Source organism: Eptesicus fuscus, chromosome 6, assembly GCF_027574615.1.
Source record: "Eptesicus fuscus isolate TK198812 chromosome 6, DD_ASM_mEF_20220401, whole genome shotgun sequence".
Lineage (NCBI taxonomy): Eukaryota > Metazoa > Chordata > Mammalia > Chiroptera > Vespertilionidae > Eptesicus > Eptesicus fuscus.
In genome coordinates this window covers 42,789,855-42,812,002 of record NC_072478.1, presented here as the reverse complement: position 1 = coordinate 42,812,002, position 22,148 = coordinate 42,789,855, and the positions used below count along the sequence as shown (strand labels likewise).

The following is a 22,148-nucleotide window of genomic DNA, read 5'->3' as shown; positions in this document are numbered from 1 at the left end:
GAACTGTCTTTTAAAGAATGGTCATCAGAGAAGCTGATTTGAGGCTATTTTCTGAAGGAGTGGAAGGAAGAACCACATCTTTCAACACACTTCCTTCCGTATTAAATATAAGTGCTCATGTTATTCAAAAAACATAATTGTTTCAAGATATCTCAATGATCAGCCATACAGCAGAATAACATGTTCTTTTTTGCTCTGACCACATAGCTGCAGAATCCCTTGAAAAATCCTTGATGAGAATAGAAAAGGAAATACCAGTGTACACTTACTTATAAGTATACTGTGCAGCAGAGAATATAGCATGGATTGTATCTGATTTGCACAAAAGATTCTCTAGCGAATGAAGGTGGGGATTGAGTGTTTAAAAGGACAGGTCTGGCCCTGACCGGTTTGGCTCAGTGGATAGAGCGTTGGCCTGTGGACTGAAGGGTCCCGGGTTCGATTCCAATCAGGGGCATGTATCTTGATTGAGGGCATATCCCCAGTAGGGGGTGTGCAGGAGGCAGCTGATCAGTGTTTATCTCTCATTGATGTTTCTAACTTTCTATCCCTCTCCCTTCTTCTCTGTAAAAAATCAATAAAAATTTTTTAAAAATAAAAAGGACAGGTCTGCTATTATTTATTGTTATTGTTTTATATTGAGGTTAAGACCTGTAAGGATTACCTGCAGTTTTCTGAACTGTGTTATAGAGAATTCTGAAGCCACGTCTGAGCAGCAGGAATGGTGCCATACCTGCAAGGAAGGTAATAAGTGGCAGCAATGAAAGTCAGAGGAAAGGCTGTTGATAAAATGCAAACCATCTGCCATCTCTCTTATAAGCCATAAAAGTTACCCAGAAGGATGACAAGAATTAGATATTATTTGTTAAATGTCTTAAGTCAGATTTTCTAGAAACAGAGCCTGAACCAAGGATTCAAATGCAAGAGATTTATGAAGTGACCCCAAGAGAAAGTAATAAGGGAGTGAGGGAAGCCAGAGAGGGAAAGGGAACAGACCAAGAAGGTGTGACTTCCCGGGACATCCCAGATTCAATTATATGCCTTGGGGATCAAGGGCATATATTTTATCTGAGTGAGGGATCTGCCTTCTGTCCACTCGCTCAGTCAGTCACAGGCCTCAGCCACCCTGAGTTAGGAGGAGAAGGAGCCTTCATGAATGGGATTAGTGCTCTTACAAGAAGAGGCCAGAGAACCAGCTAGTTCTCTTCTCAGCATGGGAGGACACCACAAGAAGACGGCCCTCTGTAAACCAGGAAGGGGGCCCTCATCAGGAATCTTGGTCATACTGGCACCTGGTCTCAGGCTAGCAGCCTCCAGAACTGTGAGAAAGAAAGGTTCGTTGCTTAAGGCACCCAGTCTTGGGTAGCTTCTTATAGCAGCTCAAACTGACCAGGGCACATGTGTAGAGAAATAATCTTGGAGCATTATTAGGGAGCAAGAAAAATGCTAATTGCAGTCCCATACCTCATATATGGAGAAGAAAATTAAACGTGGGCAACGTGAAATAGATACCATTCATATCTATTTCACGGTTTGATATCTGACTAAAAGAGTTCTCTGGCGAGTTCTGATTGAGTACAGGCCTGGCAAGGGAAGGAATGAAGTACATAAAGCTTAAGGGTGCGAAGTTTCATTTATAACGGCGAGGGAATTTCAGAGGGCACAGAGGAAACAGATGGAAAGAAGGGAGCCAGGGGAGGGTTGCATCATGGGAGTGGAAAAATGAAAAGATAGGAAGAGTTGGGATTTGGCTATGATCAAGGATGATGGCTCATGAATAGACACTAAGATAGGATATTGTGCAGTTGCCAACACCCTCTGGAGGACAAGAGTGGCTTGGCCTATGTGGAAGGAGTTAGATTTAGTCTGTATTATGTGTAAATCCAAAAGAACTAGACTGAATGAGTAAGGAGGTGACTGGGTGTGTTTCCTTTCAGATCCATTTGTTATGCAGAAAACAAAAGTTGTTCTTGATGTATAGACTGGTGGGGAGAGGCAGGGTGTAGTTCATTTTATGAGGTGGGGTCAGAATAAACCTGGGTTATGTACAAGAATGAGGGTGTTTCTCAATGAATAGCACACAAATAAATAAATGGAACAATCTGTTGAGACTAAGTTTTTCTCTGGGGGCCATCTGGTTCATATCAATTAGCACACACATTTTATTTGATCTTTAAATAGGCATTCTCTCAAAGAGCTCCTAATATAACCTTAATGTGAAACTGTTCCTTATATACATAAAATAGGTACCCTACAGGACTTCCAAAGTGCAAAAATATAGTGTGTCTTAATTGCAAATAAAGCACCAATTAATTTTATTATATGCATGTGTATATATACATGTAAATGTGCAAATACATATATATATATATATATATATATACACATATATATATATATTCACCTATACCTATTCACACACATATTGTATTTCATACATGCACATTATTATTTATACAGAAGCGGGTTATTTTGGTATTTTGATTAATTGAGAATAACCATTCTGTTCAGTAGTTGGATTATCTATCTTCACAGAATTAGAATATAACAAAATGCATTAGCACTACTATTATACTGAACATAATTTAGCATTTCTTCAGTTTCAGAAAGAATTTCAGAATCATGCAGTTTCCCAGGGTAATCATTATTAGCATTAATTATCTTTTATTAGTACCATGCATGCATGAGTTATAAGAGATTGAGCTCAATTTATACAGCATGTTTTACACATCTAGGAAATAGTTCTCCTTATTCTTTTTTAAAAATTTGAAATATTTTCATTTATTCAGTTTTCTTTTTATAGAATAAATGTAAAATATGACCCTTAAATATGTGGATTCTGAATTTGGGGCGTTAATATATTACCCGCAACCTAATTTTTTAATTATGTATCTCCCAGTAAATATTCCAAAGACTCCTTTATTCACTTGAAGAATATTTCAATATGCAATTTATAGTTCCTGTTAATGCTTTTATCTTTAAATTACTTTATATTCTAAATCAATGTTAATGATGATGGATGCTGAGACACCTAAAGGGCAGAAGTTACATGCAACTGTTGTCAAAATGTCAGTGTGTTTTTTAGACTATCACCAAAAATTAGTTTAAATTTTTTTGAAAAACTTAAACACCATTAAAAGTAGTTTTAGTGCTAGAAATAGTGTAGTAGTGGTAGTAATAGGAGGTAAAATGAGATAATAATTATAATTTATTGTACACTTACTATGTGCTAGAAACTTTGCTAAGAACTTTACATTTAATAATATATTAAATCCTCACAGTAATGTTATGAGGTTGTCATTATTATTCATGTAACAATGGGGAAATTGAGATTCACAGATGTAAAATAATTTTTCAAGATTTACACTTGTAAGTGGACTCCAGCCTAGACTATCTTTCCAAGTCCTTGCTTGTAACCACTATGAAAGACAGACTTACACATTGTAATTGGTAATTCTTGTATTATTTTTATTCCCTCTTTAAAATATGGTAACAGAGCAAATGATTGTTTAGAAAGTTTGCAAGTTGTAAACAGCAAACCCAGAACTATAACCCAAGTACTACTATTCTGATCCAAAGATCTTTCTACTAACCCTCCCCTGCCTTCCTATGTGTTTACATACAATATTGTCTTTTGATTTATTTTAGAACCTTAATTTTCATTTAATATGTGTAGCACACATATTACTAAGGAATTTTCACATTTTTATTTGGATATTTAAATTAATTCATCTAGAAATTTGAAAGCTTCTAAAATGCCAGTGGACTGATTGGAAACTAGTGATTTTTGAATGAAAGAGCTTTTGACTATACAAATGAATGAACCAGAAAAGTGCAGCTGTGTTTAGAAAGAGGCTTTCTAATAGTCCAAGGCAGAATTTATTAGGTATTCCCTCGTAATGAGTTCCATATAATATTCTCTCAGCTAATAAGTTAAAGATCATCTTTGTAGCCAACAAGCCTGTAGATTCTGACTTAGATTTTTTTTAAAGCTTTACATTTGTTAGTAAAGCAAGCAGATAAGATGCTGCCGTTGTGTGCCTAATTGGTGTCTTAAGGAAGAGATTTCTAAAATCTAGATGGCATGAGATTGAAGCAGACGATGTTTACTATTGGTCAATGCCATTTTCTTTCTGCTACATTTCCAACTCTAATAAACATTTAAAAGGATATCCATGAGAATATACAATAAGCTGAGCTGAGCTTTTCAAAAGCTAAAATTATTTGCCTCTTCATTTTGTTTAGCATTTCACAAAATGCTGTTTCTGTTGTTGTCAACAATGGCATAGGGTGAGGCAATGCTAACTGACTAATAAAATCCCTGTTTGATGAGGTAATTGAGAAAGGACCTGTAGTTTGGCTGAATTCTTGCTACACCACGGAGGGCTCTGCCTCCTTTTGGCTGCCTCGCTATGAATGATATTAATTGAACTGCAATTGCCTCAGGCTGCAATTTGGGATTTACTAAAAATTGTTGTAAGTTATAGGATTACGATCAGATGGGAGTTTTAGTTAAGAAACAAACATTAGGTAAAATGCCTTACATCATCAGCTAAAGAAAATTTGCTTTACTGCTTATTATTCCCATTAACTAAGAAAAAAATTTATATAGTGCTTTAACACTTTCTATTACATTTCTGCTCTTTATAATTCATGTTTTTTTTTTCATTTAATTAGCATCTAGATTCAAAGTTGTATGACCTATAATAAAATGACCTTTACTTACCTTTATTGAAGTATTACTTTTTTACTTTTATAAATTTTTTATTGATTTCAGAGAGGAAGGGAGAGGGAGAGAGAGATAGAAACATCAATGATGAGAGAGAATCATTGATCGGCTGCCTTCTGCATGCCCCCTACTGGGGATCCAGCCCACAACCCAGGCATATGCCCTTGACCAGAATTGAACCCACAACCCTTCAGTCCCCAGGCCAACGCTCTATCCACTGAGCCAAGCCAGCTAGGGCTGAAGTATTTCTTATCCATTTTTCTTTAAAACAGGTGTTTTTCTTTTAGACAAATTATTGATTTAGTTTGTTCTTTCTTATGCTTTTAAATATGCATTATATTCTGATTTATATTGCAGTGATTTGCATATTTAGCATAAATATGCAAAATACTATATTGATTGTTATTTAAGAATGAGACTTATATTTTATTCCTCTTTATAATTTTCGGTAACTCAAAGCCTTTAACATATTAAATACCTAATAAGGATTTTTTTGTTTAGTAATAAACTCTAAAAAGGCTTAGAAAAGACTGTTTTGGGTGTGATATGTGAGATTTGAGAAATTTAAAAATACTTATGGCTGTAAGAATGCACTTATTAGTTGGAGTATAGAAATTTCAACTGAAATGGGATTCATTAATTTTCTCATTGTTCTTGCTGGTTAAGGGAAAAGTAAAATAACATGTATGCATATGTACAATATATATGTGTATGTAGAGAGAATGCACAATGTATAAAAACATAAAATACCATTTTTATGTACTTACACACACTAAGAGTATAACAAACCTTGAATATTACATTCATGTTGTCCATTAATATTAGTTACAAGCAAGTCTGTAAAATATTTTTACTCCTTCTATCACCATTAATCCAAGCTTTACCCTCTTCTATCTCTCTCATCCCCATTTTGCCCTGGTAATCACCCTACTGTTGTTTGTGTCTGACTTTTTTTCTTTGTTTAATCCCTTGACATTCTTCACCAAACTCCCAACCTGCTTTACCCTCTGTGACAGCTGTCAGTCTGTTCTCTGTATCCACGAGTCTGTTTCTATTTTGTTTGATTGGTTATTTTGTTCATTAGATTCCACATATTGAAATCATATGGTACTTGTCCTTCTCTGACTGGCATATTTCACTTAGCATAATACTCTCCAGGTCCATCTAAGCTGTCACCAAAGGTAATATTTCCTTCTTTGCCATGGCTGAGTAGTATTCCATTGTGCAAATATATCACAGCTTTTTTTATCTACTCATCTACTGATTGGCACTTGGGCTGCTATCAAATCTTGGCTATTGCAAGGCTATCTTATAAAATAGAAAAGGAAATTAAGAGCTTCTAAGACAGGGAAAAGCTAAAGGAGTTTGTTTTTTTTTTTTTTACCATCAAACCAGTAATGTTAAAGAAAAAAACTAAAGGAGATTGTTACTACCAAAACAGAAATGTTAAATGCTCCTATTTAAGAAAAAGAAAAACAACAACAACAAACAAACAAACAGGGAACATGGTTAAAATAGTAAAATGGCAATATTACATACCTATCAATAATCACTTTAAATGTAAATGGCTCAAATGCTTCAATCATAAGACATAGAGAGCTGGATGGATAAGAAAACAAAACTCATATATGCTGTCTACAAGAGACCTACCTCAGAATGAGAGATACACACAGACTAAAAGTAAATGGATGGAAAAAGATATTTCATGCAAAAGGAAATAAAATAAAAGCTGGAAAAACAATACTTATATCTGACAAATAGACTTTAAAACAAAGACTATAGTAAGAGACAAAGAAGAACACTATGTAATGATAAAGGGAGCATTCCAATAAGAGAATATAACTCTTGAAAACATTTAAGCACCCAACATAAGAGCACATAAATATGTAAAGCAAACGTTGGTGGACATAAAGGGAGGGACCAACCGTTCTATAGTCATAGTAGGGGATTTTATGACTCCATTGACATCAATGGATAGATCTTCCAGACAGAAAAGCAACAAGGAAACAGCAGCCTTAAATGACACACTAGATCACATGGATTTAATTGATATTTTCAGAGCATCTCACCCCAAAACACTATGATATACATTCTTTTCAAGTGCACATGGAACATTTTCTAGGATAGGCTACATGTAAGGCCACAAAACAAGTTTCAGTAAATTTAAGAAGAGTGAAGTCAGATTAAGTATCTTTTCTGACCACAATTGTATGAAACTAGAAATCAATCACAGGGGGAAAAAACTGAAAAAAAAAACAACACACCCACACAAAGACATGGAGGATAAATAACATGTCACTAAGGAAGAGATCAAAATTTACCTTGCAACAAATGAAAATGAGAACACAACCCCAAATGTGTGGGACACAGTGAAAGCAGACTAAGAGGGAAATTCATAGCACCACAGGCCTACCTCAAGAAATAAGAAAAATCTCAAACAACCTAACTTTACGCTTAAAGGAACTAGAAAAAGAACAACAAACAAAGCCCAAAGTGAGTAGAAGAAAGGAAATAATAAAGTTCAGAGAAGGAATACATGAAATAGACTCAAAAAACCAATACAAATGATCAATGAAACCAAGAGCTGGTTTTATGAAAAGATGCTGAACAAACCTTTGAAGCAGACTCATTAAGAAAAAAAGAGAGAGGACCCAAATAAATGAAATCAGAAATGAAAGAGGAGAAGTAACAACTGACACCAAAGAAATACACAGGTTTGTAAGAAAAACATTACTAACAACTATTAAGGTCTTCAATAAAATAGCACTAAATTATATATCACAATTTATATAAACAATACTTAAACACATTTTATTATAGAATTGACCAAACAAACAAAACTCTCCAAATAAATATATTTATTTGGTCTTATATTTATGTTATGTGAATTACTGATCATTCTAATTTCAGCTTTGGAGAAATAAAAATGTACTGTGATATTACTAGGAAATGGGAGTCTTAGAGACTACAAAGTTCCTATTTTCAGGTTGGGACAAGATGAACTAAGTAAATATAAGTAGTCTAGACTTTTAGCAAACAAGGACATATAGAGAAGTCATGCCTAACATAAACAAAGATATTTACCTAATCTTTAATTTTTTGTGACAAATTTAAAAATCATATTTAAATGAATGCAGAAAAAATAAAATTAAGAAAATTTTTTAATTTTACTTAAAAATATGTAAGCATTTTAATAAAATAAGTTAAAAGTCTTAAATGATTATGGGCTCCCCCCAACCCTGCTACTTCAACTCAAATTACTTCAGTAATAGAGTATTTTCCTCTTGGTTTCTAAAATCTGATGTAAAATCACATATCCTTTGCTATATACCAATTTAAAATAGATGTCACTCGTTGTAAGGCACAATTATTGTGTATACTCTGTATCAGCAAAATTAAGTCCGTGAAAATATATTTAGGTTTTAATGTGGATTGAATACAATTTCTCTTATCAGAAATATTTAATCAATGTATCTATCCTTTATTTTTATCTTATCAGAAGCCAGAATTCAGTATATTTACATAAATCCAGATATCCCTTTGCTTCAAAAATGATTACTGTGTTTTATTATCTGGCCTTTTGACAACACAGACACACTTTAAAATGAGCTGATTTTACAAATTAGTAAATTTCTAAACTTTATTTCTCCATAGAGCCCACATAATTATAGCTGATATACCTCTACTTACAAAGTTTAAATAATATGTAATATAACTTTGCTTAATCTGTGATAAAACCATCAAAAATTATACAAGAATACGACGGCTTTCTCTGAAAGTTACAAGGAAGGAAATTTGAAATACTACATATCTTAGAATGGTGATCATAATAGGATTCAGCGTGCATGTCATTTTATCAGAATTATCTTAAGTATTTGCAATTTACACTAACTGCAGAGAATTATTTGAGTTTTATTTTATGTAGTATGCTTACCCTTTGTTTATTCCTGAAGCAATATGTTTGCTATACATATATACATCATTTTCAGAGCACAGATGTAACAAAACCATGCTGCCATTCAAAATTAAGGTGCCACATTTTTTTTTTTACAATCAAATGGCATCCAAATGCAATATATTTTCATAGATTGGCATTGATGAGTGAGGTTGGTCACAATGAAATGGGATTTTTTTTATAGAAATGGGAAAAAATGTATCATAAATATACAGACCAATATATAACATTGAAGAACAAGAAGCAGAAAGGAAACAATGCTCTTGCATAAAGGTCAATTCTCTTTGCTGCTGTTGGAATAACGGGTTTGGCGGGGGGAGGCTTCTTGTTGCTCTTTGCCTGAGATTTCCCAAGTCCATTGTTGACTTCGATAGGTTTCCCATAGCAGTCATAATTGGATAATTCAAAATCTCTTGGTAAGCTTCCCACAATGCTGAAGTCATTAGATCTCAGGTCAGACTTAGAAGTACAAACTTTTTTGCATCTGTTCTCACCAACCTGGAAATAAAAATTAAACACAGAGTGTATTTAGAATTTTCTATTTATAAAACACATCTCTTCAAAAGGATATTTTAAAAATCAGATATAATAGACAACTGATTAAACCATTAGATTGCCTGAACATTTAACTCTAAAATGTGGCCTGTATATCAAGGTTTAGGTCATGGAATGAACTTTGATGGGTTTTTTTATGTTAAGGGATCAAAATGCAAATAAACATTTATCTTAGGTGCTCCCAGGCTTCTGAGTTCTCAACTGAAAGACCAATGAAATAAAAATCCAATATTTAATCACAACACAGACCATATTACTACAATATATGGATTACAGAAATCTTCCGGTACTTATAAGCTTTGACTTGTGGACACTATTTCCAAATAGGGTAGTTTATAAATGATAAAGGTGTTTATCACCCCAATGAGACAGATTGTTGTTTCTAAACCACACTCACAAATAAGAACTAAAAGATGGTCACAACTATCATGAACCACAGCTCTGCTAGTGAAAGGAATTCCTAACTTGTTGGCTACAGTTGAATTAGCAAACCACACTCAGAGAACCTGAAGAAATTGTGCATATCTTAGCCAGATTGTATGCTACAGAGATTATTCTGTTCTAGACAGAAGACCACATTTAAAGGTCTAGGTTTCCAGGGCTGTTTGAGGAATGTGTAGGTCTCAGCATGTATCAGTGAGTTTTTGTAAAGAGTACCTAATTACCTTGATTGGAAGATAAATTGAGAACAGACTCTACATACCAAATCTTTGCATTATCCTCAAACTATCAAAGCAGTCTTCAAAATCTGGGACACGGTGGATATGCCACACTTTCTCCCTTTAGAATTCTCCACTCTAAAAGCTTTAGATGCACTAACTGTACTTTAGATCCCCTCATCAGAACAAAGAAGAACCCTAGCTTTAGACTTAGAAAGCATGACTTCTTACCAGTTATTTTTATTTTTCACAAAAAAGGCCACATGTATTTATTATAGAAATGTATTTACTGTAAATCATATTTTATATGTGGCTTTTGTATCTGTAAATAACTAAACAAGAAGCCAAATTTATATGATATTAGGACTTGTCACACAAAAATACTTCAAATTGTTTTTATTTACATAAAATTTTAATTATTTTTATTTACATAAACATATTTACATAAACATTCTTAGATTCTCCTAGCAATTTTAATGATATTAGAATTTTATCTATATAGTTTATTCAAATGTAGGTATAGAATATTTATTCAGAAATATTATTTAAATATAGTAAACATGTCAGTAAGAGAAGAATGATTTCTTCAATGTTAACATATAGCATAGAAAAGTACTCCAAAAAGCTTCAGTTTGGTCATACTAAATTTTTAACTATTTATTTTGTTAAAACCTTTTCCAGAGATGTATTTGAAATCAGTGGGGTTGTGTGTGTGTGTGTGTGTGTGTGTGTGTGTGTGTGTGTGTGTGTTGGTGGAGAGAACCTCTATCTACTACAGCAGTAATTTTTAATGATATGACACAACTAAATAAGGTATAAGATTAAGTTTCCTACTGAGAAGCTCTCAGTTCCTAAAATAGCTCATGATTCATTAACAAATTGGCTGATCTAATCTTGTCCCTTTCATCAGAGATTTTAAACAGACAACTTTCTTTTTTTAATTACTCTCTACACATATGCATCATTTATATGTACATAAAAGTATAAAATAGTTTATAATATAAACACTATTTTAAACAATTATCACATGAAGAGGGACTCAATAAAGTGGTTATAAATGAAACAGTAACCCTAGTTATTAACACATTCTTAAAAGTGATCTTGATTATATTAATCTCCAATTTATAATTTCTCATTATTTTCTCATTTGGGTCTCACTTTCATATAAACTTCTAAAAATTACTGGTAGCAAAAATGAGGTAGTATAATAATGAAACTGTAAAAAATCCTATCTAATAAAGAGGGAATATGCTAATTGATTGTCACGCCCTCACAAAGATGGTGGCACCCACAGACAATAGGAGGGAATATGCTAATTGACTGCCACACCCTCAAATATGGCGACGCCCACAGCCACAAGATGGTGGCCCCCAGTCCCCTCAGCCCCACCGGGGCAGCAGGTGCACAGCATGGCCAGGCCCACTCCCAGGTGGGTCCGGCCACTCTGCGCGCCTGCCTCCGGAGTCCCCCAGTCCCCTAAGCCCCTCAGCTGCCCAGGGCTGGCCCGAGGTGCAGGCAAGCCTCAGATGGCAGCTGCCCAGCTGATGCCCAAGGTGCAGGCAAGCCTCAGATGGCAGCTGCCCAGTCGCCCAGAGCCACTCAAGGCTCAGGTAACCAGGGCCAGCTGAGGCTTGAGCTGCCGGCAGTGGCAGCAGCAGAGCTGTGATGGGGGCATTACCTTATCCTGATCGCCGGGTTGCCACCTGCCCCTGAGGGCTCCCAGACTGTGAGAAGGGGCAGGCCGGGCTGAGGGATTCCCCCCTCCAGTGCATGATTTTCATGCACCGGGCCTCTAGTAAAAAAAATAAAGCAGATTTAAAACTACCTAATGCTTCAAATTTTAACCTCTGAGATTTTCTTTCTGATCCTTTTTCAGTCTGTGTCTATACACATTTAATAGCAAATCACCTTTTATGATGTTTCTTGAACAGAAGGCTTAGGCATAATTTCAATGTGATAGATAATACTATTTCCACAGAAGATAAAAATATGCTCAAAATGAATAAACTCTATATATTACACAAAATTTAAATCAACATTTAACTTTAAAAACACATCATTCCTATAAAGAAACAACTATTTTATTCATGCATGAACAGCAACTTTTATATATGAATTTATTCAAATCCATAGACATGAATATTTTTTTGTCTTTCATTCAAAATACCTTTGTTGTAAATAGCATATACTAGGTATTAAGAACAGGATATTGACAATAGTAGGTCCTTAACTGTAGTTATTAAATAAAAAAGAAATACATGAGTGAACAAATTAGAAACCAAAATATTGGAACAGCTGAGGAAGTACAAAATTTAGGGAGGAAAAACTTAGACAATTATAAATGAACTAGAGGCCCAGTGCATGAGAATTCATGCACTAGAGTGGGGGGGTCCCTCAGCCTGGCCCGCCCCCTTTCACAGTCCGTGAGCCCTCAGGGGTGGGAGGCGACCAGGCAATCAGGAGAAGGCGACGCCCCCATCACACCTCTGCTGTTGCCACTGCTGGCCCTGGGTGGCTGGACAGCCACCATCTGAAGCTTGCCTGCACCTTGGGCCAGCCCTGGGTGGCTGGAGGCTGAGGAACTGAGGAAATGAGGAACTCCGGAGGCAGGCGTGCCTGCCGCCCCAGCGGGGCTGAGGGGACTGGGCACTGACATCTTGTGGCTATGGGTGCCGCCATATTTGTGGCTATGGGCGCTGCCATCTTTGAGGGTGGGACAGTCAATTAGCATATTCCCTCCTTATTGGCTGTGGGTGCCTCCATCTTTGCAACGGTGTGAGGGTCAATTAGCATATTCCCTCTTTATTTGATAGGATAATGGTATATTTCTATATGTAGTCAAAATTATGAAATTATGAAAACTTCTTACTAAAAGCTAGGTTAAATTATCATTGATCTTTCTTACATTTTTTTTTATCATTATGTTTCTTAGCAAGAGCATTATTAAAAAATCAGCATTAGCCCAGCTGGTGTGCCACAGTGTTGGAGCATCAAACTCTGAACCAGAAGGTCACAGTTTGATTCCTGTTCAGAGCACATGCCCAGGTTGCAGGCTTGGTCTCCAGTGGAGGGTATTATGCAGGAGGCATCTGATCAATGATTCTCTCTAATCATTGATGTTTCTATTTCTCTCTCTCTCTCCCTTCCTTTCTGAAATCAATTTTTAAAAATCAGCATTAAATGTTTTCTACAACCCAAATTTCATTATGCTTCCATTAATTAATATTGTTATTCTGTCTAAAAATAAATGACATCTCTGATTGAAATTACTCAGCAAAAGCTTATGTTCCGAAAGCAAAATACACTAGAGCAAATACATTTTGAAACCAAAAGCACTAAATTAAAAAGGCAAAAATTGTTTAATTTCCTTTTTTATACTTTTTTTCATGTGTCAGTGTGCAACAATCTTACAAATTTATCACACACATTTACTGTAAGTTTGATGCTTACATTAAAGCTAAGTTATTTTTGAACACACACTCTCATTTTGAAGCCTGTGTGATGATACAATCATTACATAGTTACAATATTAATTTTGGAAATTGCATTTTGGCCTGTAAGAAATGAGAGTAATTTACATTTACATTTGGATATAGAATTTCTGGTCAAGGTTTAAACTCTCTAAGCATCACACTCTATCACTTTTGTAGTAAAATGTCATAGCAATTTCAGAATCCAGACAGGTCTGTTTCTATTAACAACTGAAAACATAGAGGATTAAAATACAGAAGTTATTAAGCATATTGAACTTTTATTCATTAGGTAATTATTTCAATGCTTAAAAGCTGAATTTAAAATAATATAACTCAGTCTAATACTCTGGATCCTATTTATTCTTCATATTTATGTTCATAAATAATCTTGATATGTTCTACAGTACTCTGAAAATCTGGTTCTCATGTGTCTCCTTCCCTCAATACCCCACTTCATGGAATGCATTAAGATTCCAAGCTCATCTGCACATTGGTGTTCTGTGTTACTACAGAATTTCTGCAGTTACAGAGGCCCCACCACACACTAGAGAATGGAGCTGATTGTGGCACTACTGGAAATCAAGCACCTGCTCTATAGGACATCTTTGATTTCTATCTCCAGATCTCTTCACCGGGATCCAAGTTAGAGGGTGGGAAGATTAACTGGTTGGAAATATGAGGAAGTGGTAAGATTGGGAGATGTAAATGGGCAGGTAAGATATGTCAAAGACATGACTTCTTTAAAAAAAAAAATGTTTTGATTGATTTTAAAGGGAGAAGAAGGGAGAGGGATAGAGAGATTGAAACATCGATGAGAGAGATACATCAGTCTGCTGCCACGTGTCCACAACCTGGGCATGTGCCCTGACCGGAAATTGAACCGGTAACCTCTGGGTTCATGAATTGACACTCAACCACTTAGCCACACTAGCTGGGCAAAGACATTACTTCTTTAAGGCCATCATAGCTCTGCATTAATGAAAATGTTATTCTCCACGAAAATGATTAGGGTATTAAAGACTTATAAGGTCTGAGGAAATGTCCTGCAACGTAGCAACTAATAATTTGCAGAAGTCTTAGTTGTAGTCTCAGAAAGTGAGTTCAATTACTTAACAAAAAAGGAAAAATCTACAGGCAGCATCACATAGGAATTGTTTGCTTGCTTTTGTACATAAAAATACGTATGTAGCATACTTGTCTAACTTAGGGGAGTGGTCAACAAACTGAGTAGTATGGGGCCAGAAAATAGAGCAAGCAAAAGTTTCAACGTGTTAGGATGCAATGTACCAATAGTCTCTTGAGGAATTTTCCATGCTAAGCTCAGTGGAAATCATCTACTGGTTTATTAGTCTTCCCAACCAGAGGACATCAATTAGAGACGCTTTGGGGACTCTATCCTAATCCATGAAGCAGCCTGTTGCTTCAGGATTTATCAAACCTGAACCTATAAACGTCAACCACTATTCCTAGACCTATGATCAAGTACAAGATAGCGTGAAAGAGTTAAACCTGTCCAATTCTCCAGGTACTCACCCTTAGGCTGGACAGATCTCAAACTATGTGCTAGTTTCCCTATGGGCCAGGCACCCAAAAAGTAAGTAGCCTACCTGTCAAGTTCTGTGTGAAACTCTCTAAATTGATGGGAAACATGTAGGGGATTTAATCAAGAGCATAGCTCCCCTAAGTCTTCACTGTAACTAGAAGGTTGGTGCTTCCCCAAGAGTCCTCTTGGCCTTTCACTAAAGCTTACAAATGAGAAACACTTGTAAGGAGGTCTGTAGTTCTGGCACGACCTCCACATGGGATGGTGACCATCAAAGCAGAGATACATCATTTAACTCAGTGGAAAGTCCACCGAAAACATGATAAGGTGTTGGACTTTTTTTCTTAATGAGTATGTGACCTACATGTTTTCCGAAAAGTATGTTGTGCTTGGTTTCTTTTCATCAATGAGAAAAAAATGAGTGAATACCAATTCAATCAAATCTTTACACCCACAGAACAGATCTCTCTCCTGGCACTAGAGAGCCATGATGGAGGAAATCATCGGATTGGAAAATTTCATTCTTACCTGCAAAGTGCTAATGTGAACCGGAGTCCCTGTACCATTCACAGTATTCTTTTTAACCGCATTTCCACCTTTTCCTTCTGCTTGCTCGGCCTTAGCAATTCTGGCTTTTTCTGCTTCAACTCGTTTGGGGTTATTTAGCATCACCTGGACAACAGCATACTCCACAAGGGAAGCAAACCCAAAGAGAAGACAAGCAATGAGCCATACATCAAGAGCCTTCACGTAGGAGACTTTGGGAAGTTCAGCAGCAAGGGTTGTGCACTCAGAGGCCAAGCTGAGTACTGAAAAGATACCTACAGAAACAGAAGTGGGAATTAAAGTTGCTATTCAGCCCTGTGAAAAAAATGTCTTGCAATCATTACTCTTTGACTAACTCCCTGTCCAATAACCTCCAGAGACTCGTGAAAAATTCATCAGGTCCCTTTAAAGCACAAAGAGTAGAAAAAATACCGTATTTTCCGGCATATAAGACGACTGGACGTATAGAAGATTTTCCTGGGTTAAAAAGTCGTCTTATACGCCGGAAAATACGGTAATACATAGACTTTTTATGTAAGCATTACTAAATGTGATTGGGGATGTTTGTAAATACTCAGTACTTTAAACAAAGAAATAGAAATTTAAACCGAGATATAAAAACACATTTTGGAGCTGGTTTAAATATCAAAGCTATCTAAAACTCTTCTATAGTATCTCTGAGGAAGCTACAAAGCTTATTTCATTTCTTTAGCATTATTTTAGACAGTTACAGAGTTGAATTTGATCCCATGAACAGCTAAATCAGAATAAAAATAGAACATATAAAGCAATTTTCTGATAAGGGTCACATTTTTTTAAAATGTAATAGAAAAGACAAAGTAGAGAACATTCCTGGTTATTTTAGAGAAAACAAATAATTCCAGTTTTAAAGGAAAGAATGAAATTCCACTATATGTAATATTAATGGTACATGGAAAGCTAACTCCAAAGTACCCTTGGGAGCCAGACATTTCTTTATATTTTATTTTTTCATTAATTTTATTGGGGTGGCACTGGGCAACAAGATCACATATGTTTCAAGTGTATATTTCTATGATACATCGCCTGTAGGCTGCTTTGTATGCTCACTACTCAAAGTCAGATCATCTTCTGTCACCATATATTTGGTCCTCTTTACCCTTTACTACCCCTCCCAGCCCCTTCCCTCTGGTAACCACCATACTGTTGTCTGTGCCTGTAAGTTTCAGTTTTATATCCCACATACGAGTGAAATCATAGGGTTCTAGCTTTTTCTGACTTATTTTGTTGCCACAAATGGCAGTATTTTATCTTTTCTTATGGCTGAGTAGTATTCCATAGAATATATGTACTGACATTTCAAGTTATACAGGGCAGGGCAAAAGTAGGTTTACAGTTGTTCATAAGGAAAAAGACATGCAGATTATGATTATTACAATAGTTTTGTTAACTCAAAAGAATGCCGCAATGGCACACACACAAAAAACAACCTACTTTTGCTCACCCGTGTATTACTGCATGAGAGTAAAATATTTCTAGTAAACCAAAAAATATTGACTATTTGGGGGAAATGCATAATGTTTTTGACATGTCTAGTTTTTGGTGTTGTATTCCCAGAACATTATACTGCCTAGTTAATTCTTATCCTCTACAATAATTAATCTATCCATTGTCATTGTCTTCAATACTGATACGTGACCCTTAGAATAAAATTTCCTACACGTTTGGTTATTAAGACATAGATATGGTCTCTGTGGTTTTTAATAGATGTAAACCTCCAAGTTTCTTATTCAGACAAAGTTGTCATTTTCATTGCTTCTTTCCTGCTTTCCTTCTTTTCAAAATCTATAATTCATTTAGTTATTCCCATAAATTGGAACAGGGAGATTTGCACAAGGCTTTTCTGATGGAGGAAAAAAGAATGAAATTCTGCAACCCATCAGTCACTTCAATGAGAAGTCAGATATATCACATTTTTACCTATGTGAGTTCTAGGTGATATTCAGAACATTCACACATGCATACACATACATATACACACAGTCATGAAAAGATTTAAAACTCTCCAAACAAACACATATTACAATGTCCTTATTTTGAAATTCATTCCCTTTACCCATTAGAAAGGCTCTTGATGATCTCCCCAAGCACAGTCCTTTTAATCCCTATCCTGACATGATTTTCAACTCTGGCTAATGGTGCTTCCATGTCACAGAACATTAAAAATAACGGATTGGAGAGTATAGATAACCAGCCCTTCCTCTTTCTAGCCATTGCTTATGGTATAGCACATACTAACTGATGTTTAGGAAAGTGATGCTTAGTCATTTTTTTAAAAAAGAAGTAGGATTTTATATCCCTGATAAAGAGTATAAGATAGTATAAAACATTTCTTTGAAAGATTGTCTTAAAAGTTATTGTTTTTAAGTTTGTCACTATTTGGTATTTTAGACTTTAGTTATCAGTGAATATCACATATTAATAATTATTTTATGAAAGTCAAAGTAGGATAGATTTACTGTTGAAAATGCCCCAAGGACACACACACACACACACACACACACACACACACACACAACTTAGTTTAATTAGAGAGTACCTAAATATTGAGAAAATCTAACTTAATGGCAGATTTTAAGGAGGTTAAAAAAAGAAGAAAACGCTTGCCATCAACTCCCAAACTAATTATTTCACAATACTTGACTGTATAGGTAGTGCAATAAAGACATCACACATTCCTGACACAAGAGGGAAGCCTGGAGCACTTTACCCAGCGGCACTCTGGCAGCACTGGCGTCCGGGTTGATCCAGAAGGAAAGCCAGGAGAGAACCACGATCAGCAGGGTCGGGGCATAGACGCCCATCATGTAAAACCCAACCTGTCTCCTCAGGGTGAAGATGACTTCCACACAGGTGTAGTACCCTTTCCGAAACAAACGTATTAAAAACATGAGGTTCTCACCCACATCCACTTCAGAAATCAGTAAGGTACCTATAAGTTATGTTACTTTTATTTGAGACAGTTTTGCAAAGTCACCGTGTGTGTGTGTGTGTGTGTGTGTGTGTGTGTGTGTGTGTGTGTGTGTGTGAATGATGTGGTCTATAAGAATGACACCATCGGGCCAGTTTCACCTGACCTTTTACAACTTCATTATTACACTGAGAAAAAGATACCAATGTGTGGCTCCACTTACATCACTACCTTGGCTAGAAGCCTTTGTTCAGAGAATTTGAAATGGACTTAAACTTTGCATTTACTCTCTGAGCAAATGGTCTCAAGGAATCATACAGGGAGCAGTAAGCCAAATCAGGACAAGTCCAGAAGGAAACACTCTTGGACTACATGTGGTCAGTATAATTTTTCAGCCGCATGTATCATTTCTTATCTAGAAAGCATGGCAGTCTCCTACACTTATATGCATATTTAAGCCTTAAAAATTAAAAACGTATTGGAAGTAAACATTAGGGAGAATAAGTGTTTTCATTTTATATAGATAAAATATTATAAAGTACAAACATCTGAGATTCCTCTCAATTCTCTCTTCCTCCACTCCAGGCCCTCAAACATTCTCTGACTGAGGGAAAGGACTTCATTTTCACAAGCTGAGACAAATGCAGACATTTCTTTACAACATAATTTTAGAGCTGCCATGACATCAACTAGTCCCCCAAAATTAATCACAAATTATGAGCAGCCTCATAATAACCATTGCTGACTTGAGACAGAAAATAAGTGACATAAATATTCTCCTAACATTGGAATATTTCCAGATGTTTGAGTTTAATTTTTAAATGTTCTAATCCTTTCAGTCAGCAATTTAAATGTGATACTTAATGCCTAAAGCACTAAATTGAAATAAAAATGTCATTTACCATTCAACAAAAGTAAGGTTATGTACAAATACCAAGAAGTTAAAATATCTTCAGTTGTGTTCAGCCTAAACTGTACATTGTTATTTGTAAATGTTGAAACAAATAAATTTGACAATGAATAAATAAAATAATTATAGGAAAGGGAATATTACTTTTTACTATTTTACATTTAAAAAGTAATATTTATCTATTTTTCATGGTTATAAAGAATGTATATACTTCTGATACTAGAACAATCTTTATATTTATTCATTAATGGTACCTATCACAAAATTTGCCATCATTAGAGCTAACATGTAAGAACAATAAATAGCTGATTTGGACTGAAGCAAATTCTAATTATGCCACATATTTCCATATTATCAAAAAACAATAAATGCAGAATGTTTGTTCTTTTTCTTTTTAAATTTTAATTTCATGAAAACTAGACACAGATTTTAAAAGATACAAAAGGCAAAACAATAAAAAAAATATATCCCTCCCTTTTCTGTTTCCAGCCAACTCATCTTAACTTCCTGCCCAGACAAACAAGAACATATGTTTCTAACTAGCAATCACGTGCAAATTTTCCAAAATATAATCTTTCATAAATCCAATATGCGACGGTTAAGAGCTCCCAGTATTTCCCACAAGTGGTTCTGAAGTACCTGGCTTTGTAATGTATCACTTAAGTTAATTTTATATTCGTCTAGTATGTGAGAAATAGGGAATCACACAATGTGCTTACGTATTTTTAGGTAGCCCAAGTAGTCACAAATATGATAATTTACTATAGAGTTCGCTTTAAGACAAATTTTTGCATTCCACCCCACCGTGTTTAAATGACAGCCCAAATAACATGAGTCCTGTACTCTAAAGCAAGTTTCCACCACGTTCCCTTAGGAAGGCACCTCTGGAGGAGCTTCCCAAGATCTGGACGCATTTGGCAGTAAAATACAGGCTTGGATATTATCGCGATTTGCTCCATAAACTTTTATGAGAAACATTTCTTGACCTTTTTTGATCTCTTCCTGGTACTGTTACATTTATGAGAGGCAGGTGGGCAGCTAATTGATATAAATGTTCATTGGCAAATTCAATTTACTTTCTATTTCCTGTGGGATTTCATTTCATTATTATTCACTCAGGCTTCCAACTTAAGTATTTTTGTATACTTGCTTTCCCACATATTTCTCCACCTTTGCAATTTCTACAATTATTAAAAAAATTTTAATCAATTAAAGCCAATTCATTATTTCTGATACTTCTGTACACATTAAAGAAAATATAGGCCATTATTTTATATATGTTGTTCTCTATATCTTTTTCACTACTTGATTAAGCATTCCATATGTTTTGAATGTTCTATTTTTCTAAATATATTTCTAAATGTTATGCAAAGATTAATTTATGATTTACTTATATTCATATGATTCATGTAAATGCTGATAAAGCATGTTTACTGAAACACAGTGCCAAATATTTTTATATGAACCTTAAGTTTTGTTTGTTATCATTTTTTATGTAACTAATGAGATAGCAGGGACTTATTTATGATAACAAAAAATTATACAAAATGCTTTACTTATCATAAATCTTGAGTAATTCCTCAAGTACTCTCTACCACAGCACACCTTTTCATTTCCTTCTCAGAACTAAAATAAACTATATCTGTTTATTTATTTACCATATTAGAGTATGAATCTATAAAAGGATATCATTCTCTCTTTTAGTCATTGTTGAATCCCCAAATGGGGACTTTTAAATGAAGGGATTCAAGGTAAAAAAAAAAAAAAAAAAATTAAAAGCCCCATAATTTCAATGCTGCTCCATAATTTTATGCTATTACTTAAAATTAGAAATAAGATTACTAGTTTTATTTTCATCTCTAGATGAATTTTAAAACTTTGATAAACATATTACTTTTTTTTTTTTTTCAAAACAATAGACTGTTAATGTTAAGCATATAATCTGGATGTGGGTAAGTCTTTTCAAAGTCCAACAGGACTGATCCCACAGGTTGTGTAGTGATGTCAGACTCACTATCCCAGGACATCATTTAGTAACAGTAGACTTTGGGCAGTGTCTTTGCTTCATTATCCTAATGTGTAAACAGGGAGAGTAAAAGTAATGAACTCAGAGCATTGTTGTGAGGATTAAGTCATAGAATTCCTACAAATCAGTTAAAACAAAGCCTAAAATAGAGCCAGAACTCAAAAAGTCATCTGCTAATTATGTGTTTTCACAACCATCTCAAATGATTTTTCTTGACTTTCAAGTTTTTTTACTATAATTACTAGGTGAGTTGTAAAAATCCCTAAAACTGTAGTCAGTCTCCTTAATTTGAATGGGGAGTATAGAGAGAAGGAATACTATACTATATGCTTAGGCTATGGCTGACCCTGATTTGCCTGGTAACATTCAGTCACCCTACATCTCAGTTATTTTACTTCAGTGTCAATCTGGTCCCTTCCATATTTAAAATTCTATGTGTCTATGATTTGTTTATTGAGTACTTACATGACCACTTTTCTAAGAGCTCAGTTTTGCCTTTCAAAAAACTTGGTAATTATTTTTTATTATCCAAGTATAGTTGACAGTCAATATTGTTTTGGTTTCAGGTGTACAACATAATGATTCCACATTTATAAACTTTATGAAGTGATCACCATGGTAAGTCTAGTAACCATTTGTCACAGTACAAAGTTATTATAATACTAGAGGCCTGATGCACAAAATTCGTGCAAGTGGCTTGGCCCCCGCCACTGCAGCGGCTGCCTCTGCCTCGCCCCACCACTGCAGCTTCTTCTGGAAGGTCATCCGGAAGGACGTCTGGTCTAATTAGCATATTACACTT

The 22,148-nt window shown here is 35.1% G+C and overlaps 1 protein-coding gene across 1 annotated transcript in view; it reads right to left on the bottom strand.

The window, feature by feature from the left end:
• Window positions 1-7,603: 7,603 nt before the first annotated feature.
• The window catches only part of GLRB (glycine receptor beta), a 56,604-nt gene continuing 42,059 nt past the window's right edge, over window positions 7,604-22,148 (bottom strand). The window contains exons 8-10 of the mRNA XM_028152497.2: window positions 18,210-18,362; window positions 15,443-15,735; window positions 7,604-9,182 (exon numbers count right to left, since the gene is read on the bottom strand). Coding sequence (XP_028008298.1) covers window positions 8,886-9,182; window positions 15,443-15,735; window positions 18,210-18,362 — 743 coding nt within the window. The 3' untranslated portion in view covers window positions 7,604-8,885. The remainder of the gene's footprint in view (window positions 9,183-15,442; window positions 15,736-18,209; window positions 18,363-22,148) is intronic.